General features: G+C 31.4%; 5 protein-coding genes and 1 long non-coding RNA gene across 7 annotated transcripts; all 6 read left to right on the plus strand.

Annotated features, from left to right (window-relative positions):
- Nucleotides 1-218: 218 nt before the first annotated feature.
- LOC131672495 (odorant receptor Or2-like) lies at nucleotides 219-1980 on the plus strand. 2 transcript variants are annotated; one of them, XM_058949755.1, is made up of 7 exons: nucleotides 219-644; nucleotides 720-811; nucleotides 893-1062; nucleotides 1185-1427; nucleotides 1494-1607; nucleotides 1661-1816; nucleotides 1923-1980. In XM_058949755.1, exons 1-7 carry the CDS (start codon nucleotides 400-402, stop codon nucleotides 1971-1973), a joined length of 1071 nt encoding a protein of 356 aa, XP_058805738.1. In that variant the 5' UTR covers nucleotides 219-399; the 3' UTR covers nucleotides 1974-1980. The 2 variants fall into 2 exon arrangements, with proteins under 2 accessions (XP_058805738.1, XP_058805737.1); XM_058949754.1 differs by having other exon boundaries at nucleotides 720-1062.
- Nucleotides 1981-2497: 517 nt separating this feature from the next.
- On the plus strand, nucleotides 2498-7657 carry LOC131672513 (uncharacterized). Its single transcript, XM_058949777.1, has 12 exons — nucleotides 2498-2967; nucleotides 3028-3358; nucleotides 3566-3808; nucleotides 3880-3993; nucleotides 4050-4205; nucleotides 4295-4336; nucleotides 5008-5080; nucleotides 5283-5553; nucleotides 5770-6415; nucleotides 6476-6586; nucleotides 6673-6828; nucleotides 7357-7657. Exons 1-12 carry the CDS (start codon nucleotides 2723-2725, stop codon nucleotides 7408-7410), a joined length of 2442 nt encoding a protein of 813 aa, XP_058805760.1. The 5' UTR covers nucleotides 2498-2722; the 3' UTR covers nucleotides 7411-7657.
- Nucleotides 7658-8121: 464 nt separating this feature from the next.
- On the plus strand, nucleotides 8122-13347 carry LOC131672514 (uncharacterized). The gene is made up of 13 exons (XM_058949778.1): nucleotides 8122-8378; nucleotides 8605-8932; nucleotides 8995-9240; nucleotides 9301-9411; nucleotides 9717-9872; nucleotides 9967-10008; nucleotides 10874-10907; nucleotides 11488-11776; nucleotides 11856-12183; nucleotides 12342-12569; nucleotides 12661-12765; nucleotides 12829-12984; nucleotides 13048-13347. The coding sequence occupies exons 1-13, from the start codon at nucleotides 8137-8139 to the stop codon at nucleotides 13099-13101; spliced, it is 2319 nt and encodes a 772-aa protein (XP_058805761.1). The 5' UTR covers nucleotides 8122-8136; the 3' UTR covers nucleotides 13102-13347.
- An 807-nt stretch (nucleotides 13348-14154) lies between these two features.
- Nucleotides 14155-20374, plus strand: LOC131672515 (uncharacterized). Its single transcript, XM_058949780.1, has 12 exons — nucleotides 14155-14399; nucleotides 14466-14793; nucleotides 15051-15278; nucleotides 15349-15453; nucleotides 15521-15676; nucleotides 15741-15779; nucleotides 18180-18469; nucleotides 18546-18873; nucleotides 19377-19604; nucleotides 19694-19798; nucleotides 19862-20017; nucleotides 20079-20374. Exons 1-12 carry the CDS (start codon nucleotides 14155-14157, stop codon nucleotides 20130-20132), a joined length of 2262 nt encoding a protein of 753 aa, XP_058805763.1. The 3' UTR covers nucleotides 20133-20374.
- A 980-nt stretch (nucleotides 20375-21354) lies between these two features.
- LOC131672496 (uncharacterized) lies at nucleotides 21355-22083 on the plus strand. Its single transcript, XR_009302630.1, has 3 exons — nucleotides 21355-21448; nucleotides 21545-21826; nucleotides 21904-22083. It is a non-coding gene; the product is annotated as an uncharacterized LOC131672496 (long non-coding RNA).
- A 103-nt stretch (nucleotides 22084-22186) lies between these two features.
- LOC131672516 (odorant receptor 13a-like) lies at nucleotides 22187-23516 on the plus strand. Its single transcript, XM_058949781.1, has 5 exons — nucleotides 22187-22231; nucleotides 22708-22935; nucleotides 23027-23131; nucleotides 23213-23368; nucleotides 23434-23516. Exons 1-5 carry the CDS (start codon nucleotides 22187-22189, stop codon nucleotides 23485-23487), a joined length of 588 nt encoding a protein of 195 aa, XP_058805764.1. The 3' UTR covers nucleotides 23488-23516.
- Nucleotides 23517-25700: the final 2184 nt, after the last annotated feature.

Consider the following 25700-nt stretch of genomic DNA (forward strand, 5'->3'; position numbering starts at 1 on the left):
CAGAGTAATATTTTAAGTGCAGGTTTTACACAGAATTTTATAATGCTTTCCAATTCTTCCATTAAGCTATTTGCATAAAAAATGAGATATTTCTCCTATAGCTAAAAGTTATGACGCGCAGAGATATGCCCAGTGCTCGCGACAAGTGCATCATAAAAATGTACTCTGCAATTCCACCTCTGTTGGTCAGCTTGTAGAGTGGTTGTTTTTTTTTTAAATATACAGAGGAACTAAATTATAAAAAAAAAAACAGATTACGTTGAATCGAATGTCCCAGCTGCGATCTGATGGATCATGTCATAAGTTTAAGTACTAGATACACTATAAACTTTAATTGATAAGCTGATCCCGCGAGCACGGTGTAAAAGAGTGAATTGGTCTTTGATAAATTAATCAAAAATGTTGAACGAAATATTTATCAAACATCATCAAATTGGTTTGCGGATCATCGGGGCTTGGCCAACCTGTCCCCTTATAATGGGATATTACTTTGGTATGGGAATATCAGTATTTCTAATGATTTTTGCAGTGTGGAATGTCGTCGAAGTGTACGATGATCTTGAAGTACTCATGGACAACCTCGTCTCATCAATCGGATGCGTATTGGGTTTATGTAAAATCACAATTTTCTATCTGAAACATAAGTAAATATTGCCGATCGATTAACGAATTCTCCCAAAAACAATTTATACTTTATATTTTTTCATGTAAAATGACAGAAGCCTCACGCTGGTAATAAACACAATTTCCGACGACCACTTGCAAAATTCAAAATGCGAAGAGCCTCGATCGGAAGTGATGCTGCAAAATAGTACTCGATCTCAATTAATATCAAAATGTATAATTGTGATGTACAACTCGATGAACATGACGTACGTTTTGAGAACCTTAGCGTCCTACGTGGTCGACGAGGTGCAGGATCGAAAATTCCTTGCCCAAGTTACTTTTCCCGTCGACGCGAGGCAATCGCCGCTTTATGAATTTATCTTCATCGGCCAAGTGATCACTGCATCAATATGTTTTAATTCCAATGCCTTTATCGAAGGGATGCTTGTCACCGCGGTAACTAAACAAAAAAGTATATTCATTGTTAATGGACTCGACTTGTGTTTGAAGCCATCAATTGTCGTTCTGTCGTAACGAAACATTAGTATATATGTACATACGATTGTTTCAATGCGAAGGTTCTTCATGCATCCTCAAAAATTAATCTTGTTCAGAGGGAAATTTCGACGTTCTCAACTACGTATTCGACTAATATGAACGATAGAACGTTAACTCTAGTGGCTTTGAAGCGATTAGTTCAGAAACATTTAGAATTTGTCAAATTTTCACAAGTTATCCAAGAAATTTTCTCACCTGTTACTTTCTTTCACATATTTTCATTAACCTTGTTACAAGTGACGTCTGCATATTTATTTTTAGACGTGAGTTTCTATGCGAAGCTGTAGGAAATCAACAATGAAACGGTAAATATTTTGATATCTGTGCAGGGGTTAGAAAAAGGTTCCGAGCCTATAATTTTGATTCACAATGCAACTCTAGCAATGTCATTGTTAGTCAGTACGGGATATTATTGTATTGTTGGAGAATATTTGACAAATCAGGTTCGTTTACCAGATTTTACGCAAAGCACGAAATAATCTTGATTTGATTGCAGAGCGAGGTGATTTTCAACGACCTTTACAACTGTATGTGGTACACTTTTTCCAATCAAGATAAGAAAGCAGTCAACTTCATGCTTGCAAAAGCTCGAGAACCGGTTCACTTGACTGTCGGAAAATTCAGTAACTTGTCGCTCATTTACTTAACAAGTGTAATCAAATTTCTCTAGTGCAGTAACAACAAAATAATATAGCAATTAATATTTATCTCGGAGTGCGTTCGTTGCAATTTTTTAAACTAATGTATTTCTGTTTCAGATAATGAAGACTTCGTTTTCATACCTTTCCGTAGTGCGCGCAGCCCGTTAAAGCGAACGAAACAAGTTTCTTAGTTAACAATCAATCAATTACAACTATTGTACAGTTTTCCACGCTGAAATTTGGGGATTTTGTAACAAGCGCCAAGTAGTTGTTGTTCTTTGTTAGATAAAATGTGTATATTTATACATCTCTATATTTAAATATCGTTATTCAATCTTTGTTCTTCGGAATGGCAACAGTTTTCATCACATCATAATAGTTCATACTTGAAAAAACTGCTCGCTGTTTTTTTTCTCTAGAAGAACCAGCACAATCTCCGTATAAGTTTAACGACTTGGTATACTCGAGGATAGAAATAGAATAATTCAGTACATCCCACAACTTTCATGGCAATATTAAATAACGTAACTACGGGTACCGAGAAAAATGGATCCGAATGACCCCTACTGTGAATTTTGATTGTCGTCGAAAATTTATTTACCATGTTTGTATATAACACCTATACAATGCTACGCAAGCGGTGGCAGCTCTGCATAAAAATTTCATGCTCTGCAACCGCACCCCAACACAATTCACATTAATATGTTACGCGATGAGCTTGAAACCATTTTCTCTTTTCGTGTGTACATGCGCAGTTTTGCTCGAATGCACCATGTCCATTTAGTTTTCCTTTTTCATGCTAATACATCGTTCAATTTCGCGTCGACTCATTGTTTGTTCAGGCGACCTGTACAAAAATAATTTCTAAAAGTTTTTCCGTTTGAAATGTGCTAAATTTGTAGAAATATTTTGGAGCCATGACTACTGATATTTTCATCAAACATCATCAGATTAGTTTGCGGGTAGTCGGAGCGTGGCCTACGAGCCCGCTGCTGTCAGTTTTCTATTTCGGCATAGGAATCACATTTTTCTTTCTAGTTTTTGAAATATGGGACATCGTTGAAATCCGAAATAATCTTGAATTGCTCATGGATAATTTGGTTTCTACTGTTGGGGTCTTCCTTGGGCTATGCAAGATAGCAACATTTCGCTGGAAACGTAGGTAATTGTTGAATAATTAATTGTGTTTCAGTTGAAAATACGTACACTCTATATCTATCAGATACATTAAGGGAATGATTATTACGATGTCAAATGATTGGCGACTTGAAAGTATAAGATCGGAAGTTATGAAGAAAAACGGCACACGTTTTCAACGCGTGGCAATATTTATCATTATAATGGATAACGTGGTGAACTTTACTTATTTCCTCCAAACTGTAACTTCTTATATTTTTGATGAAATTCCGGATAGGAAGTTTCTTGCTCGTGTCAAATTCCCGATGGACGCTAGACAATCACCTTTTTACGAAATTATTATTATTGGCCAATTTATTACTGCGTCCATACATTTCAATGCACATGCTCTAGTCGACGGCTTTCTCGTGACTTTGGTAATTATACATTTTTCATTTAATATATTGGAAATAAATACTAGAATTTTCTGAAAAATTATCATTCGACTTCACTATTGTCAACTTGATCAAATGAAAGAAAAATACATCAAACGTCTTGAGTGAAATATGACGTTCACTGATGGTAAAGTGAGTGATTATTTTTAAATAGATTCGTAATAAGTTTTTAATGGTTATCTTGCGCAGGTCTTACATGCATGTTCAAAAATAGCTATAGTGAAAAGAGAAATTGCAAACTATTCGAAAATTTGTCAAAGAAATATCGATGACAGAGAGAGTACGTTATCAGCTTTATGTAGATTATATTGCAAGCATTTGGAGTTTATTGAATTTTCGAAAAATATTCGAGATATTTTTTCTCTCGTGGCCTTTTTTCATATATCGTTCTTAACATTGTTACAAGTAATGTCTGGATTTATGTTCATTGATGTAAGAATGAACGGTTCAAACGTTTCCCTTATTATCGTATTAACATAAATAGATGTTCATTTTTACCACAGGGGCTAGAAAGAGGAGCTAAGCTTGTAGATATGATACATTATGCCGTACTTACTATAACATTTTTAATCACTATAGGGTTTTATTGTATCTGCGGAGAATACCTAAATAATCAGGTTCGTATTTTTTATTCTGCAAAGTATATTAATAATGAACATCATTAATTTTTCAGAGTAAGACTATTTTTTATGAATTTTGTAATTGTTATTGGTACGAGTTCTCTATTGACAATAAAAAAGCGGTAAAGTTTATGTTATTCAAAGCTCAGAAGCCAATGACCTTGACAATGGGAAAATTTAATGATCTATCGCTCATTTATTTTACTTCGGTAAAAACATTCATACAAAAAACTTATAATTGATAGTTATTGTTTGATTATTAATATTAACATTACGGTATATAATTTATTTCTTTTAGATTGTTAAGACTTCTTTTTCATATTTATCACTTGTCCGAGCCGTACGCTGAAATACGTATTGACTAAACATATTGAAAACTGGATGTATAGTCAGTAAAATATTAAAACATTATTTTAATCTTGTTAGTAAATTAAATATTTTATATGTTAATAAAATTATGATAATTTTTCATCTCTGAATATTACGAAATTACATTCATACGAACGATAGAATCTGAACCAATTAAAGTAATATAGAAAAATATAATCACTGTGAAATTGTAACATAAATTGATGTAAGCAATAACTGTTATAACGAAATTTATAAGAAGTCATAAGTAAAGTCGAAATGTTTAGTGTTTGCAAGTTTATGCGTAAGTAATTTATTTTTGAGTATAAGTTACTGCTTTTTCGTATTTCAATGATAGTATCTTATTTTTTGAAATTTAATAAATTCATATTTATCGCAATCTCAAATCTCTGAACTATGTTTCATCGTTTTCAAATTCACTATAAATAATTCTACAATCAAATTTGATCATTCTCTTGAGTATGATTGCTTATTACCTGTAAAATATAAATATTGTAGTACTTTCTTGTAATCTCGAAGTACATTTACTTTGTTATTTAAGCGGCATTAAAATTGAAAAATGCTCATAAAAACCTTGTTAGTAGCATGAAGAAAGTTGGACACTGCATGTAATAGTAACATCATAAGATCGTGGGCGTACAGAGTTTATTTCTTATAGGTTGTGCGCATCCTTCTGAATATCTCATGAGAGTTGTGAATATTGAGAAGAAAAAGAGCAAATTACACGTCTGATTAATGCAACATTTATGCATTTGTCCAGCTAACTACCTGAATATGGACTGCATGTTTATATGGATATATTACAATGAAGCTGAGAGAGGGGATAAGTTTGTCATGAACACATCAAAGTGAACAATATTCTGCTTCTCAAATAACGATAGATAAGAACAAACCAACTCTTTGAATCTATATTGAAGTTATCACTTTTAAAATCGATATTAAAATTATGTCACTAATGATTAACAAGTTATTTGAACTTTGTTTGAAAATGGTTGGACTTTGGCCATATGATTTTAACATTATTGGCCCATTAATATTGTCGTCGTCAGCTTTAACAACGATGCCTTTTCAAGTGTGGAATGCGGTCACTATGAGCCAAAATGCTGCAGTTTTGATGGACAATTTAAGTGATATGTTGACACAAGTTCTGATCCTCATTAAAATGTTTTTTGTGTGGAAAAATAAAAGGTTGAGTTTTTCTGATTCAGAAGTTTATTTTCAGACTCAGCTAACAAATGTTATTTTTACATGAAATTTATTTACATATTATATACGTAAATACTAAACTCAATTATACATTAATATAGACATCTTATCAGCTATTTCGCAATATGTATAAGAACGCCTAACTATTTTTTATTGAAAACCCAAAACTAATTTTTGCTTTATGATATTATTTTCCAGAATCCTTGATGAGATCATGAAGGACTTATTAGAAGATTGGAATTCAAAAGAATTACCTGACGAATGGCTTATTCTTGCGCGTATATGTCGCACTTTTTTTACAATTGATATTTCAATGTACTTACCATCATGCACGCTTTATTATATAGATAGTGCCTTCTCATATTTCGGGAAACCTATAGAAAATAGAAAATTGTTATTACCATCGTTTTATCCGTTTTCTTATCATCACTCTCCTGTATTTGAAGGTATATTTATAATTCAAGGCATTCAATGTACAATGCTAATCATTGCAGACGTAGTTACACAGAGTCTTCTGGTGACTTTAGTAAGAAATTCATTTACTTGGTATATTAAATGTCTGAAATGTTCACCATGTTTTTATTTTATTTTGTTTCGTCAGATTCTACACGTTTCTGCACAGATAAATTTATTAAAAAGTAACGTATGCATTTATTCGAATAACTTTAAGGTAATCAATGGCAATTCTACTGAGCAATTATATCATATCAGGCATGTAGTGCAGCAACATCTGAAAGTTTTGAGACTTATCGAAAAAATCGATACAATTTACTCTAATGTATCTTTTTTTCAAATAAGTTTCAGTAGTTTGATCATTTGTGTTACTGGATACGTCATAGTTACCGTAAGTTCAAATACATTCATTAACAAATGTTGTTTATTAAGAGGAAAATGTAATTTTCAGGCAATGGAATCATCAGATTTAATACTTTTGATGAAATTCATTCTATTCATTTTCGCAATGTTATTACAAGTTTTTTCATTTTGCTTTATTGGACAATACCTTCAAAACAGGGTAATTGAAATTGCTCAGAATATATGTATTCATTAAGTTTTTGTGCAACAAGTTGACAAATGTTGGCCTATTAATTTTCATACCAGGGCGAGTCTATTATATCTGCGTTATACAGTTGTTTGTGGTATAAAGCCCCCCCAAATGAAATAAAATCAGTAATGCTTGTATTGTCAAAAGCTCAAGCCTCTTTAAAATTAACTGGAGGTCGGATATTTCAATTGTCCATCAACACGTTCGTGAAGGTATACTATAAAATGTATATTTGAATAGTTTTCATACTATTTAAGCAAAAAATAAAATACACTTATAATACCACATTGATGTGGAACTTTAACTTTTCAATGAAATGTATTACGATTACATATACGTCTATTTTTTTGCCTGTAAAACAATATTCTATTTACTTAAATGTCAGTTTTCTCAATTTACCTGAGCGATAATTAACATAGATGTTATTGCTTTTAAACATAAATTCTCCCTTCTGTTAGTTATGAGTACTGATTCTGCCGTAGAATCTGATATCGAAATACGTAATTTTTATGTTCCAGAATTTATATATAAATATTCATGCGATCATTAAATATGTCGTTAAAAATATAAGGCAAGCATAAAGTATCATCTTAAAAATATTTTTATTTAAGATGCTAATTATCTTTTTAGTTGTTTTTCTATTTTCTATACAAATGAATTATAGACAAGATACAAACTTATTCAAAATATTCCACGAGAAAATCTAATAATAACAATCCAATTTATTGTTTTTTTTTCAGATTTTAAAGACATCAGTATCTTACCTGTCAGTTCTTCGAGCGGTTTACCAATGAATTTGAAATTTATGTCATATACGCCATGGAGAGCAAGCACTGTCTTTCATCGTGCGAAGAATATTATTTAAACATTCGGCGTTTCGTGCACTCGATGCGATTTCTTTCCTATATTTGCTTACTTGTCTTTTAATGCTCACGATAATATACTATATTTTAGTATATTTTTTTATAATAAACTTTGCATTCAAATTTTAAACGACACACTCAAGAATTTATTCATTCAATTTAAATAAAAAATACACAATATGAATAAATGTAAAATAAAATATACCCATTAGCAGCCGGTCGGTCTTATAAAAGTATTCAATGACAAGACCAAGTACATAATTCTTGTAAGGTATCTATAGCAGTCTTCCGTGTGCGCAAGCTCTAAGTTAAAATTACACAGCGCTTCAATAGATTTGAAAATTATCAAGCGATTACTGGTATCAACATAGTTTGCAGATCCGCAACGCAGGTTCACGATTTGCAATACATTATGCTTTATGAATTGCATCAATAATAAAGTACTAAAATCTCCAAGGAAACGTTGACGCAACTACCATTGGTCGAGCTGTAGACAGAGTAGTCGAGCGGTGCGGCGTGAATACGTTTACCGTCTTAAAAGCCTTAAAAAATTCAAATTATTTTTCATCGTTGCAATAAATTAATGCACGCGAGTGCAATATTTTTGAACCAAAGACAAACAATTAGTAATTTAAAAAAAATATCAAAATATCAAGTATGAGTTTGTTAATAAACAAAATATTAGAAATTTGTTTGAAAGTGAGTGGTGTTTGGCCATATTCCGTTCACATTTTAGGCCCATTCTTGTTACTTTCGACACTGGTAACAACTTTACCATTTCAGTTTTGGAAAGTTTTGTTGTTATTTGACAATCCTGTTCTGCTAATGGATAGTTTGAGCGACATTCTAGCTGAGATATTAATTCTTATCAAACTCTTTGCCATATGGAAGAGTAAGAGGTTAGATTATATCATTTTTCGGTGTTTTTTGCATTCGATGAATACAATTGAAATTTTTGAAAAATTGACATGATTCAGAATGTCTTAGAACTTTTCAAAATCAAGGCATCTTGTTGTAATTTGCATAATTTAAAATTGGTATTTCAAGTTTGCATCTAATGTGTACTATTAATATATAAATGAAGATTAGTTAAGCATTCATTAAAATACTTATATTCAATGATAGCCAAATAAATCACTTAATAAGAAGAATCGACGATGATTGGAATCAGAAAAGTTTACCTGAAGAATGGAAACTCTTGGCGCGTTATTGCTATCTGTTTTGTAAATTTGACATATCTCTATATGTAAGTGCAGCAGTATTTTACTATCCAGATTTGATATCAACGTACTTGAAGAAACCGATTGAAGCAAGACAATTATTATTTCAATCTTATTATCCGTTTGGTTACCAACATTCACCGTGGTATGAAATTTTGTTTTTAACACAAATATCCCAAGCAATTGTTATGATGAGCGTTGATACGCTAAGTAAATCTTTGCTAGTCACCTATGTAAGTTTTATTGAAGCATCGTAACTTACAAATTTTTCACGTATATTCATTCATCATTTCAGGTTCTTCATATTGGAGCTCGTATATTCCTAATGGAAAATTATATTTTGAAATATTCGAACAGTTGCAGTATTCGAAATAATGTCGAAAGTAGGGAAATTGCTGAAAATATAAAAAGTATTGTAATCGAACATCAAAATATTCAGTATTTAGTTCAAAATATTGATAATATTTACAGTTATATATCTATTTTTCAAATTATTTTTAGTAACGTTATTATTTGTGTAACTGGATTTGTAATGATAACTGTAAGTATATTTTGAACCATTCAAAAACTCTATCAGCAACGACTTTGAAAATACTTTCAGGCAGTGGAGTCTTCGAATATATTTCTTTTGTTCAAATTTGTCGCATATATTATAGCGATGCTCTCGCAAGCTTTTACATTTTGCATTGCTGGCCAATATCTACGAAATAAAGTACGACCATCGCTACGTTAAAATTTCTACCAATTATAATACTGGTATACACAAAAAACAAAAAGTATCTGATTCAGAGACGCAATATTACCTTCCAGTTTTTGCCATTGAACTCCACGTTTTGAAAATTAAAGTTTCCGTTGCATTAAGTGAACGGGCTTTCTTTGGGTCGATGAAGAAATTTTAATCGCAGGCTATGAAACAGATTGGAATACATGTGCCGCGTTTTTGACTCAGACAATTTTTTATTTTTTTGTATATCTATGTAATAATCTGTTTTATGACAATATTTTTTAATTTTTTAGGGTGAATCTCTTATATATCTTATATACAATTCTTTTTGGTATAAAAGTAGACCGACGGACGTGAGAAGTGTATCCTTTATTTTATTCAATGCACAAAAACCATTAACATTGAATGGCGGAAGAGTTATTCAACTATCTATCAATACATTTGCCCAGGTAACTTACATTCGATAAATGAAATTGTATTGTTATAAATAATTTCAATAAAATAATATATTTACTATAATTATTATTAAATATTTTATTTTAGATTTTGAAAACATCGTTTTCATACTTATCTGTTCTTCGCGCAGTTTACACTTAAAGATTAGAATTAGTTTCTTTTTGTGTATTTTTGAACTGGAAGAGAACGCATGTAGAAGATGTTGTTTTGTAATAAATAAATACAATAAGTGAGAAGTCGTGCAACGTAACATTCAGTTTTTGAAGCAGCTTGAACCTGCATTGACATTTTAGTTGTTTAGTTCTCTATTTAAATTATAAAAGTTTTTCCCTACTCAATAAATTTGGTCGAATCATGATTACTAATATCTTCATGAAATATCATGAGATAATTTTTTGAGCTGTTGATGCTTAGTATAAGTCCTTGGTAACTAGTGTTTTACTTTACGTTACTAATACTTTCTTAAGACTATAGCTTCTTAAATTATCGATGAGATTTTTAACGGAATATTTCTTGTACCAAGTATATTTCCATTTGACACAAGACTATTGTCTATTTGTGAAGTTAATAAGCATTAGACACATCGTCACCTGAATTATAATTTTTGATGCGAAAGAATTTATTGACGTTTTTTTTGTCACTTTGATAACTACAAAAAATATCGCTGAATAATTAAATTATGTATTCAAAAGTATTTTGAATAATTTAATAATCGAAAACGTTAACAATTTTTTAAATAATTTTACTGAACGTTGATAGACCGAAAAAGGATCTGTCAACGAAGCACTTGATTTTAAGACGTTTGAGCACTTGATTTTAAGACGTTACACCTTTTCGAAAAAGCGCTAGTTTCTGAATATCAAGTCAATAAATAAACAAATCAATTAACGTTCATAGAATTTCGTGTGCATTTTGATAATTTATAATTTGTTGATATTTAAAAATAATAAACTAACGCTTGTGTACTACTACTGTTGTATGACAACAATTCAAGACTAACTGGTATTTAGGAAACAGAAGTGCAACGAGTATTTGGTTTTGAATTATACATATCTACAAATTCAGAAAAGTAATATTATTAAATAGAAAATAACAACCTTCTGTCGTGTAGTGCAGCTTTGAAGTATGATACGCTAGATAATATGAAAAACAAATGTAAAGAACTACATATTTAGCTAATATAATATTCATGTGTAGAGCTCGAGTGAATTTTATTTATGATGACACAAGTTCAGTGGTTGCCAAGTATTTGAGATGAATAAGATTTAGAAAATTTACACGAATCTCAAGATTATAATTATTTTACGGATAATTAATACGTTACTTACTTTACCACTTATTTCAATTCTAACAATGGTCCAACTAAATTCTCCATATTGTATCTACTAGTACTGAGGAAAACAGATCTGACGATGCGAATGCTATTATTATAAGACAGTCTTTTTTAAATAAATAGTATAATAATTGAGATCGTGGTGCATACTACATTCGAAATAAACCAACTAGATTTACATTGGTGGATGGAAAAAGTGGGGACGGAATGTCGTATATACGGTGAATAGATTCAGTGAAGTTCGAGCAGTGTATGTAAACACTTACGCTCGCTAGCTGATCAATTCATTTGCAACTTCAGTTTTTTCAACTGTGATGAGATGAAAATTCCAATAATTGGAAAACCAGTAGAATATACTTTAAAAATTTCTGGACTTTGGCCGGATTACTTTAATATTTTTGGAGTAATTTTTATCATGTCAGGATTGTTCACATTGATACCATTTCAGGTATGGGATATTTTCAAAGAATTTAACAATACATTTATAATCTTGGACGACCTAAGTCATCTTATAGGTGAAATAATGTTATATTCCAAATTTCTGATAATTTGGTATCATAAAAGGTGCGTTCAGATTTGCTATTGTAACCTCATTATATTCATGTTAATCTATTACTTTTGGAACAATGGTATATTGTTACAGCGTATTCAACAGTTTGTTAAGAGAAATGAGAGAAGATTACGAAAATGGAGATAAAATTGAAGATTGGTCAGAGCTTATTTCAGCGTCGCACCGCTTTTCAAAATTTGATTATGCAATGTATGCAGGTACTGCTTCGATGTATTATATACAATTTATTCTCAATTATGCAGTAACACCTGTTGAAAATAGAGAAATGATGATAAGAGCACAATACCCATTTGATTTCAAAAGTTCTCCAATGTTCGAAATTATGACTCTTATCCAGATTGTTCAAGGATTGGCATGCTGCTGTATCCAAGCTTTGTCCGAGTCTCTCCTTGTAGCCTTGGTAAGTTAACTTTCGATAAGATTAAGTTGATTAAGTTGATAATTAAGATAGTTTGATTACAAAACTAATTAATAACGCTTTTTACGATCAAATAACCCCAAGGCAGTTTATATGTTTACTTAAAATAAGATATTTTTTAAGTGCGATTATCAATTTAGGTTCTACATGTTTGCGGGCATATAGATTTACTTTCAGTAAAGGTCGATGAGTTTTCAGTAATGTGCATGAATGATAAAAATAATATTTCTCTCAAATCGATGATAAAACAGCACCTAAAAGTTTTAAATATCGTTCACAAAGTTGAGACTGTTTATACTTATGCGTCATTCATTCAAGTCTTTTTGAGTACCTTCATGATTTGTTGTTCTGGTTTTATTGTACTCACTGTAAGTTATAATGGAGTTTTTAATATTTTTATATTTTCTCACGTATAGAATTTGTCATTCTTACAAGTCTATCGATATGTCCTTTATTTAGCTAACGGATGACGTCGTTATAATGAGCAAGTTTGTTATGTTATGCGTCAGTGCTACGTGGCAAGGATATTCCTTTTGTTTTGTTGGTCAACGGCTGATCAATGAGGTAAATATCACATAGTTTGTATAAATATATTTAATATATTAATGTGGATGTTATATATTTCAGAGTGAAAAAATTTCTACGAAAATATACAACACATTTTGGTATTGTGTAAGTGCCAAGGAAATTAGGGCTGTATCTTATATGATAAATGTTGCACACCTACCTCTCAGACTGACAGCGGGAAAATTAATATCTCTATCTGCACAAACCTTTACTTCGGTAGGTTGCTATATTTCATAATATAGATCAACTCTTATAAAAATCATTCGCGCTCTTTTCCAGATGATGAAAACATCTTTTTCATATATTTCCGTTCTCAAAGCATGTAACACATAGAGCTGTATCTTCATAATTTTTAAAATTGACAAAATCAACTAGATATCTGTTTTAGAAACTGGTAATCAGATGACATTTGTCACCGCCAAGCAGATAGTCGATAGCTCTCTATCTTAACCAAGGATAACATTTTTATGTACGCTTCATTTGATGCACGTGTTACTTTATATCTCTGATTCAATATCTTAAGAGATGCCAACTAACATGCGTATAAAATAGAGCGAGAGGTCATATAATAAAATTAAACTTCAAAAGAAACGCATCATTTAAAAAAATATAATATTAAATTAAACAAAAATGAAATAATAATTGAAGATAATACACTATTCATTATTATAAAACCTAAATGTCTCTTATTATCAGATTATGACGCTATTTTTACGTTATTACGATGAAGCACACACTTCACAAGCACAGTCATAAGATTTCTTTCTTTTCAAAACACTTTTTACTCAATTAACGAGCTTCAAAGAGTGTACGTCAGTTCATAAAATCATTTCATTATAAAATTTGCGTGTTTTTTTTTTCAATTTTTTGAAATGTAGTTGAAAGTGTAAAGAATAAAATGCAAGCTACTTTGCCATTAATATAAACGTAAATGTGGTTCGGCTTCAGGAACTCGCGTAATCGAGCGTTTACATATCACTGAATTATTCGAATAAAAAAACATAGAAGATTTCAGTTCTAGTATTATCAATATCAATATTTGATGCATCGAATCTAAAATATATGATGATAAAATTAGCGTCGCGCTCTGTATTCTGCACATGTGGCCTAGCATGCTTTGGAGAAAATTAGACCTACTAATGTAAATAGGCTGTTATTTAGAAGAAGTATTTATACGGAATGAAATAAAAAATTAATATCGCCATACCGTGTACAAAACAGAAAGTGTACGTTTTCATTGGTAAATGAAAGAAGTGGGGACGAACTCTAGTTGATAATAATGCCGATAGTAAGATCAGTAATCTTTGAACCTTGGATGAGGTAATATTTTCAGTTGACAAAAAAATAAATATAAACATAAGTCAGTATTTTGAAAAGTGGGACAAAATGAAAATTCCCATAATCGCAAGGCCTCTACAATATACTTTAAAAGTTTCCGGACTCTGGCCAGATTACTTCAATATTCTTGGAGTAATCATTGTAATGTCGGCTTTGTTCACTTTGATACCATTTCAGCTTCTGGATGTTTGGAAAGAATACGACAATATCTTTATAGTGATGGATGACTTGAGTCAAATTTCAGCTGAAGTATTGTTATATTTTAAATTTTTAATAATATTCTGGCATAGACGGTGTGTTTAGCTGTTTGATATTATAACGTAATCTATTATGTTTTAATGGGCTATAAATCATCGTAGTGTATTCAAAACTTTACTAAAAGAAATGGCTGAAGACTATGAAAATAAATATAAAATAAAATACTGGTCAGAGCTTATTTCAGCGTCGCGTCGCTTTACGAAATTAGACTATGGAATGTACGCACTTGCTTCCGCAAGTTATCATGTACAACTTATTATGTTTTATATAATAACACCAGTTGAGGATAGAGAAATGATGATTAGAGCACGATACCCGTTCGACTACAGAAGTTCTCCAACTTATGAAATTCTGAATATTATTCAAGTTATTCAAGGATTGATAATGTGCTCTATCCAAGCTTTGTCAGAGTCTCTTCTCGTGGCTTTGGTAAGATGACATTTATTATCAAAGTGAAATTTGATGTAGCTCAAGTAGAAAGTATCACAATACCCAGAGATTTGTAAATACACACATCATTGATTTATATCATATTCAAGTCTAAATTATTCACACGTTATTCCCATTACATCTTTATATTTAGATATATTAGAAAACCGGAACTGATGTCAACATAGAATTAAGTGATCAGGTTTTACGTAAATTTCAAACTATTTTTATAATGTAATGATAATATTCCATTTTAGGTCCTGCATGCTTGCGGGCACATTGATTTACTTCTTAATGAGATTGAAGAGTTTTCAATAAATTGTAGAACGACTAGAAAAAATTCGTCTTTACTACTAATAATAAAGCAGCATCTGAAAGTTTTAGATATCGTCAACAACATAGAGACAGTTTATACTTACGTATCTTTTATTCAAGTATTTTTCAGTACGTTTATAATTTGTTGTTCTTCTTATATTGTACTTGCGGTAAGTGGTCAAATAATGTGGATTTACAATTTTTCCGATTAAATATTTATGAAAATATTTTTTACGTAAGGTAACGAATAATCTCGTGCTTATGATCAAGTATAGCCTGTTATGTATGACTGCGGTATGGCAAGGATATTCCTTTTGTTTTTCTGGTCAACGACTAATTAATAAAGTGAATTTCGGCTATGTTTTTTGTAAAACTCATACAGAAATGATATTTTAAATTATTTATATTCCAGAGCGAACAAATTTCAAACAAATTATATCAGTCATTTTGGCATGATGAAAATCCCAAAGAAATTCGCGCAATTTCTTACATGATTAGTAGAGCTCAAAGATCCCTTGCACTAACAGCGGGAAAATTCACTTCCCTGTCTGCTCCAACGTTTACTTCAGTAAGTTACTGCAATTAGTATTTACAATCAATTTTAAAAGAAGATATGGAATAAATTTTTACAGATGATGAAAACTTCTTTTTCGTACATTTCCGTCATCAGAGCCTCTAAAGAATAAATATATGACTTTTAAATAGAATCGACATCCATCAAGTCTTTCGAAGAAACTAGTAGTCGGAATTACTGGTTTTAAAGACTGAGTAATAATAATAAACAAATCATCTTCAAAATATATAAGCATCGCAAATATGTCCACAGCACATAACGTTTGGAATTCACGTCGATTTGCTTGATCTTAACACTCATGATTTTTCAAGTTATATTATTGCACGATTATAGTCTAGATTCTATTTCACAGTTATAGATCCATTTTTTTACAATTAATAGTATTATATATTTCATTTCGAATCCTACACATTTTTGTTTTATGAATTTAATTTTTAAGATTATAATAGTACATTGCAATGCTGATACTAGCGCGAGAAAGTAATTTCAACCATGTATGGACGTTTGCACCTGAGCGAAACGAGGGCGAAGAGACCACACGAAGCTTAAATCACTTTCTCGCACTAATATACGACGATATCGACAATATATTGTGCATAAAAGAGGCCGTGATAGTACAGGTTCAAATGACGTTCGACACTACACGTCACCCACTTTGATGGATTACAATTTTAAAAATCTCATATTCCGCTATCACGTGATATTTTTATTTTCAATAACTGGCCTTAATATTGCGTGAAACACCTTTTAGTCAAAAATGTGCATTCAGCACTTTCAGTTTTGTTTTTATGACCGATATATAGGCAATGAAGAATGTTATTTTTGTACGTGGAAAGGCCCTTTATCTAATTATAAATCAATCTAATTAATTTTTATTTATTTCTAATCAATAGTACATTACGATACAAGTACTCGTTTCGCTCGGGCGTAAGTGCTAAGCGAGACGGTAAACTACTTTCCATCACTCGTATCGGAATGTACTACTCTTTGAGTTCCGTAATAGTTAGTTTTTTCGTGAAAACAAAAGAAGTATAATCTATAAAGTCTTTATTTGAAACAAGTAATAATTATGCTTTTGGCATTTTATTGTTTTTCACAAACGAACAACTAAATCAAATTTATGATTTGTTTAGAATACAATAGAAAAATATCACTCAGCTAAGGACATTACTAGCGGGGTTTCATTTAGCAATGAATATGACATTCTGCTGTTAACAAATATTCTTTTTCTTTTTCAATTTTTTTGTTAAATATGATTCTGAATGGTAGATGATTTCTTTGCTTGAGCCTTAATTAATTTACAGAAGATTGATACGTTCCTTCAGAAATACAGGTAAACATCAAGTTACTAATTCCATCATGCGACAACAAATTAAATATATTTTTATTACAAAATTCACTGGACTCACAGTAATAATTTTGAATATACGGTATGTATTAAATATTATGAGAAAGAAGTGGGCACGCTTACGCAGAGTAAAGACTTTATTTACTTTGTCAAAAGTAAAAAATATTGTATGTTGTACTGAATTATCCAACTCATACCATATTACGTAGATTAAATTTAGAAGCATTTTAAAGATTAATTTATGCTACAAAATAATCACTTCAATGTCTTCATATATGCTACAATTCGTGGAACTATATTTGAAATCAATTATCTATCACATTTTTCTATTTGTAAAATTATGCTTTCACCATTTTTTCAAATTTAAAAGACGGATAATATGATTTTTAATAGATTTATCTCTCAATTTACTATAATCACTCACAAACATGTAAAATGATAAAAATATCCTGACTCACTTTATTTATCTTCTTGTAGAAAAAATAATGTACATAGCTGAAAACATTGCAATTAACTTGCTGGGCGAAGTTTTTATAACTACAGCTCTTGTGCTTTTTTGAGTAGATTATGACGTATATTCACGTATGGTTGGAAGGGAGAAGTAATTATTAGTAAACACCCTTTCAGTAATGAAATTTTACTCTTTGACTGCATTTATGGTAAACAAAGTTAAAAGCAAACTTTTCGGGACTCATGGGAAGTTGATGAAATTACTGTTAGCTTCATGACAAAAACATTGAGACTACTTCTCCTAGCAATGTAAAAAAATGAGCTTATCTCGTTTTACATATATTATTATTTTCTATATATACATATATAACAATTGATTCAATGAAATAGTATTAGTTACATGCACTTAAAATAGAAAATGATAACCTTGTATAAAATAGTCGATATTTCAAATATGAATTTTACAGTAGACTAAAGAATATTTCAACGAAATTTGAAAAATTGTATATTTACTTGATGCAATATTTATGCTTAGGAAGAAAAAGAAATAAAATATTAATATCACCTTGGATACTGCGTGCAAAACAGATACATTAACGTTTTTATTGGAGGTTGACAAAAGTAGGGATAGAACGTCGTGTACATAGCGAATCATACTAGTGGTATTTGAACCGAGCAGGTAATACTTTCGATTACTAATTGATAAGCTTATTCGGAACTCGAATTTATACGAAGTGCGATGAAATGAAAGTTCCAATAGTCGGGAAACCTGTAGAATATACTTTGAAATTTTGCGGACTTTGGCCGGATTACTTTAATATTTTTGGAATTTTACTTGTTGTGTCAAGTTTGTTCACAATAATGCCATTTCAGATCATTGATATGTTAAAAGAGTTCGACAATACATTTATATTGCTTGATGATTTAAGTAACTTTTTCGGTGAAATATTATTGTACTCTAAATATCTAGTAATTTGGTATCACAGAAGGTATTTTCTATTGTAACGTGTTTATTATATTCAATTTATTATTTTTGAATAATACAAATAATACAAATCGTTTTAGAAGACTCAAAAGCTTATTGCAAGAAATGACTGAGGATTATGATAACGAAGATAAAATAGAATATTGGTCAGAGTTTATTTCAGCATCGCATCGATTTACGAAATTCGATTACTTAATGTACGTTGGTACGTCCTCGATGTATTATCTTCAGACGATCCTCAACTACTTGAAAATACCAGTAGAACAGAGAGAAATGATGATTAGAGCGCAATACCCGTTTGACTTCAGAAGTTCTCCAATGTACGAAATTATGACTCTTGTTCAGATTGTGCAAGGATTGACCATGTGTAGTCTCCTGGCTTTGTCCGAGTCTCTTCTGGTAGCTTTGGTACGCTAATATTTCATTACAAATCTATTTTTCTCTGAAACATGTTGTCGTCACTTATAGTAATTTTACTATGGATTCTGTTTTTACTCTTCACCGTGGTGCTCGGTGTCAAAATAAAACCAAAATGAGCATAGTACCAATTCGTTCGAAAGTAGTTATGCGTGTGTTTCTATAGTCAAATGTCTTTGCCTTTTTCTTCAGGGTACGAAGAGTTCTACTATTTGGTTTTAGTAGAAGAACCTTTTGACAAAAGGCCAAGACCAATGTAATCCAATTATATGATTGCACGTGTTGTAAAATAAACTTTTACCTGTCAGAAATTATTTTTCTATTTTGTTTTCGGAAATGGCTACACCAATTTTACAAGTGAGTTTACATAATCAAAAAGAATTATGAAAATGGTTCTCGTGTATTCTTACCTGTAAAGTTTATATTAAACTCAACATGTTTCAATAAAATAATACATTTTATAAACTTAAGCATTAAATAACATTAAATTGTAGGTCCTGTATGCTTGTGGGCACATTAATTTGCTTTCAGACAAAATCGACGAGTTTTCATTGAATTGCTTGAATAATGAAAAGGACGTTTCTCCAGAGGCGATAATAAAACAACACCAGAAAATTTTAAACATTGTCCAACAGATTGAGACAATTTATACTTACGCGTCATTCGTGCAAGTTTTTCTTAGTACATTTACGATCTGTTCTACTGGATATATTGTAATCGCTGTAAGTTCTTGCGTGGTTTTCATAGTTACAAGTTATATTAGCTGCAGGTTTTTAGGCATTAGAAATTTATCAAAGAATTCTTCACACAGGTGGCAGATGATATCATAACAATGATTAAGTGTGGCATGTTAGGTGCCACTGCAATGTGGCAAGGATACTCGTTTTGCTTTTTTGGTCAGAGGCTGATCAATGAAGTGAGTATCTGATATCTTTTTTGTCTGCGTCCGAAGTAATAATTTTATTTTGTTATTTTCCAGAGCGAAAAAATTTCAATCAAGATATATAACACATTTTGGTATTTAGTTAATCCCAAAAAAATCCGTGCTCTTTCGTATATGATAAATAGATCCCAAACACCTCTCACTCTAACAGCAGGAAAGTTTACTTCTCTATCTGCAGAAACATATACTACAGTAAGTTACGACGATCAGCAAAAAATAGCCATACGAGAAGATCATAAAAATATTGTTTCAGATGATGAAAACATCTTTTTCGTATATATCCGTACTCAGAGCTAGTAACATATAATTCTATTGCTCAAAAACATTTTAAAAATCAGCTATATAATGTGCGACTTTTTTGCTCGTGAAATTGATAATCAAATTTACTGCTCGTGAAAAGTATATTTTTCGAAATATATAGAAATATACAAAATATATAGTGGATTAAAAATTTTCGATCCAATTCGATACTGTTAAAAGTTCTTTCACAGTCAATTGATCTCGTCACGACTAATTTTTTGTAGTAAATGGTATAATGTCATTTTTTATTTTCAGATATCATTCAAATGTCCTAAAATTCGTGTAACGATTGAAAGATTTATATATATATATATATATATATATATATATATATATATATATATATATATATATATATATATATATATATACATCCTATTTTGTGTACCACAATAACCATAATGTATAATTTTATTTTGACGCAAATTTAAATATCCTTTTTCAAAAGTTATGGTTGATTTATTTTCAAAAGTAAAAGAATAATTAACTAATCCATTACTTTATAATTGTTACAAGTTATAATGCAATATATGCACGATTTTCAATGATAAGAGTTTATCAAGTAATTCTTTACGCAAACAAAATCATAATTTGATAAAATCATTTAAATTATTCAAGATTAAAATAATACAACTTACTTCATATTTCGCTTTATAAAATGCAATGTAATAAGCTAAATTTGCTGTAACCAACTTTCAATTTCGATCCAAAATAAAGATGATCATCTGTTCTTTCATCGTTAAGAAGTCTGCTAATTATGAATTTAAGTTAAAGTAATGAAAGCCAATAACAAAGTTATTGCATATTATAGATGATAATACATTTATACAAGATATAAGGTAAGGATAGTTATTTATCATCAGCCCATATTTATTGGAATTTCAAATTTTAGCCTCAGCTATGGTAAGCAAAAATAAAACCAAACTGTTTGGATATTATTCAAAAACAGAGATCTTACCTCCATAAAAGAGAATAACATATAACTGCCTATAGTTTTTTCAAATCTTTCAAATCGTGAGGATTTTATATAAGCACTTGATTCACCGACAAAAACTTTAAGACTGTTTCTCGTAGCACTGTAGAAAAATAAGCTCCGCGCTATATATTTATTATGCATATTCAATCATTCAATAAAATAGTATTAGTCGCATGTACTATAATTAGAAATGGTAACCTTGCATCAGATCTTGGAAGTTTCAAATATAAATTTTACAGTGGAATAAAGAATATTCAAAGGAAACGTAAAGAATGTAATTTAGGTCAATACAATATTCACGTGGAAAAAGAAGAGGAGAATAACATGTGAACATCACCTTAGATACTGTACGTAAAACTAACAACTTTGATTTTTATTGGTGCTTGACAAAAGTAGGGATAGAATAAATCATACTAGTAATACTTTTGACTGTTGGCTGATAGGTGTGTTTGCAACTCAGGTTTTTGAAGGTGTAACGAAATGAAAATACCCTTATTTGGAAAGCCTGTAGAATATACTTTAAAAGCTTCTGGGCTTTGGCCAAATTATCTTAATATCTTTGGAATAATAGTTACCATGTCAGGACTGTTTACTGCATTACCGTTTCAGTTGATAGAGATTTTAAACGGATTCGACGATTTATTTATACGCATGGACGGCCTATGCCATTTTACAGCTGAAATATTGTTGTATGCCAAATTTTTAATAATTTTTTATCATAAAAGGTGCTTCCAATTTTCTGTTATACTCATTTTTATAACCAATAATGTATGGTTGTTTGATTGGCAGTTTATTATTACAGGGTATTTACAAGTTTATTGAATGAAATGTCAGATTACTTTGAAAATGAAGCTAAAATGGAAGATTGGTTAAAGCTTATTGCAGAGTCGCATCGCTTTACAAAATTTGATTACTCTATGTATGTAGGTGCTAGTTCATTCTATTTTCTACAATTTATGCTCAATTATCCAGGAACACCCGTAGAAAATAGGGAATTGCTGATAAAAGTGAGATACCCATTTGAATCCCGAACGTCTCCAATCTACGAAATTACGTTTATTATTCACGTTATACAAGGATTGGCTATGTGCACTATTCTATCGTTGTCTGAATCACTTCTAGTATCTTTGGTTAGTCGGTACTTCATTTCAAGTATTTTTATATATATTTCATAAATAAATAGAAATAATCTTTTGATATATAATTATATTAAATTATTCTTTTATAGTCATCGCGCTGCACGTAAAAGTTAACGTAGATAAATCGCATTTTTATAAAAATCTTCTAATAAATATTTGTTAATTTTGCATCTCATCTTGACCAAGAAAAATTTCGTTATTATATGTGAAGTCTGATTTTTAGATTTTTGCTAATTTAGAATTATAGAAATATATTTAAATTTCGCAAATGATTTTACGTTGTTGAAAGGATAATGTAAATACAATATACTTGTGTGGTTTTTTACCATAAAATTTTTAACAGCAAATTAGCTTAACTTTGAATAATTTATTAAATTTATATTTTATGCTTTCGTTTTTCAGATTTGATTGAATTTTGTAGAGCTTTTATCTATTTTTCAAATTCATATATCGACGTAACATTACAGGTTCTATATGTTTGTGGGCACATTGATTTGCTTTCAAAAAGAATCAATGAGTTTTCAATGAATTGCCAAAACAATCAAGAAAATAACTCCCTTGCGCCGATAATCAAACAACACCAGAAAATTATGAACATTGTCGACAAAATTGAGACTGTTTACACTTACGGATCATTCCTTCAAGTTTTTCTCAGTACCTTTATGATGTGTTGTGCTGGTTTCATGGTACTTACCGTAAGTTGTAACAGCACTTTTAGTATTCTTAAGTTTTATCGATTGTACAGGTTGTAGTTCTCAAAAGTTTATTTAAGTATTCTTCGAACAGGAGTCGAATGACATTATGATATTGATGAAATACAGCATGGTTTGTGTAACTGTGACATGGCAAGAATATTCCTTCTGTTTTTTTGGTCAGAGACTCATCAATAAAGTGGGTATTTATTTTTCAATCTATTTATAAAAAAATCATACTCTTAACGTTATACATCCAAATCGATCACTTTATCTTTAGAGCGAACAAATATCGCACAAAGTATATGACACATTTTGGTATAACGCGAAACCATCAGAAATCCGAGCTATTGCATATATTATAAAAATAGCACAGATACCTCTTAAACTGACAGCGGGAAAGTTTACCTCTCTATCTGCAGAAACATTCACTTCGGTAAGCAGTTATGATTAATATAAAATATAAGTCATGTAAGTCAGATTAATAAAACTCTTTTCCAGATTATGAAGACTTCTTTCTCGTATCTATCCGTTCTCAAAGCAACCAATATGTAGCTCTGTAGTTTTTCAAATTTTTAATTTAGCAAGATCAATGATAAGTGAAGTTAAGAAACCTACTATTATTTTTAGCCCTTGTGACAAATTAAATATTTTAGCAATATGAGAATGTGTTTTATTCTACTCAATTCAAAACCATACGGTTACGACAATAACCAATTTTTTCACATCAAATAGTATAATATTTGAAAAATACTCACTATTATCGCTTCGTAATTTAGGAAATAACGAAATATATTTTATTTTGAATATCGTTCACAATATTATTTTATTACGCAGTTGAATATACTTTTTTAAAGTATAAATTTCATTACTATTTTGAGTTTTTGAAAGTGCTTTTCAATAGAATTGATAACATTATTGTCATCATCATGATTGGCAAATGTGTTCTCAGATATATTCATCAAATATAACTACACTTTTTCGAGTTAATCACTTCGAACCATCAACTTCGCGACTCTACATTGTTTGGTAGCTTTTAAAAAAACTGCTTAGTAACTAACTGATGAATTAATTCATGTATTCAAGTTTAATTAGACGCAGCTAGGATTTGAAAGGCAATTATGTTTATCGTACGTAATCATTTTTCATCTTTTTTGCACCTTTCAGTAGATCTATTAGTTTGTAGCCGTGGAAAAATTATTAGAAAATATAATAATACTACAATTAAGAAAAAATCACAATTGAATGTTAGAAATTTTCGAAATGTAAAGCTTTTTATAGGTAAATTCATCGTTAATTATTGTAATTAATACTCATACTCAATGGGGAAGTCAACCCTTAACATATAATTAAAAACTCATCATAACGTTCATTGTTTCGTTGATATTATTATCTTTAGGTACCTAACAATAATATCAACGAAACGTTAAACATTATGATGAGTTATTAATTATATGTTAAGAGTTGACCTTCCCCATTACGTATGAGTATTAACTATGATCATACAAAATACAAATTCTGCTAAAGTCAACGTTGTTACAACGTAGCATAAGTCTAAATGGAATCAACATTACGTGCAACATCGAGTACAGTGGCAAGATCCGAGGCATGAAAATTGACGAAAACAAGAAGATTAGCAAGCGGAGCATGTAAAGCGAGCATCTCATTGTCTACCATCGTAGGGACCATACCATACTCGAATTTGGCGCAAACGCAGAAATCGACGGACAGGGCTAAGCGAACGAGAAAAAAAGTCGCGTTTGGTCGACTATCAAGACAAGTCCGTGAGTAATTGTGACATGATAAAGAATTCTACAATATGTTTAATATCTGTAGTAATTATGGCAAAGATACTCGAAATCACGAAAATCTTACAGCGTCATTGAATTGCAGTTTGCGTTCGTATTTTTGCGCGTCCGACTATCGATCCGGGCGCGAGCGCAAAGAAATGAGAAATGAGAAATGTCATGAATAATGGAAGCACGGGTAGCGCGCGTATTGTATGCAGCGCGGACGAAAATGAAAAGTGAAGGGCCGGCGCGCGTCCCGCGATCGCCGATCTGCGTTTCGGTCGCGACGCGCTGTCTTTGGGAGTACGCGGCCGTCCACCGTCGCGCAGTACGCCGGCGCCGGCCACGAGCGCGTCGTAAATAACGGGCCGAGGAGCCGGGCCGCGCGAATAAAATATGCGCATAATGCGAGCGCGGGCGAACGCCGCGATCCGCTCGCGCGCCTATAGAAATAATATCAGCCGCGAACTTTGTTCCGCGCCGCCGCGGCCGAGCGCATTAAAATGGATAACGCGCGGCTCGGCGCTCGCGTCTTTGTTTTCCTTCCCCTTCGCGCGAGATCGCCGGTCAATCATCCGCACGCGAACGGCCTATAGGAATAATGGCGTCTTCGCGAACGCGACAGCAGCTCGCCTCCCCTTCGTCTGAACCAGCGTCGGACGCGCATAATCGATTAGGGGATAAATGCCGCAGCCGTGCGACCTTTATTTATATAAATAGCGAACCGAGGAAAGAACGCCAAGGGCCGATATAATATGCGCATAATAAATCGGCGACACACTGTATTTAGGCGCTCCCTCCTCTGTCAAGTATTGTGTTATTAGAAATAATATTAGAAGCAAGCTCGTCGCTGTGCGCGCACGAGATAATACGCATAATTTCAATGATTCGGCCACTCGCGTAGTTTTTCTTCGTAGATTTATGAAAAACTTTACTACGGCGCGTCTCGGGTCTTCATGCACCTCATCTACCTCGAAA

This window comes from Phymastichus coffea, unplaced genomic scaffold, assembly GCF_024137745.1.
Source record: "Phymastichus coffea isolate CEN01 unplaced genomic scaffold, Cenicafe_Pcof_1.1 PCOF00152, whole genome shotgun sequence".
Taxonomy (NCBI): Eukaryota; Metazoa; Arthropoda; class Insecta; order Hymenoptera; family Eulophidae; genus Phymastichus; species Phymastichus coffea.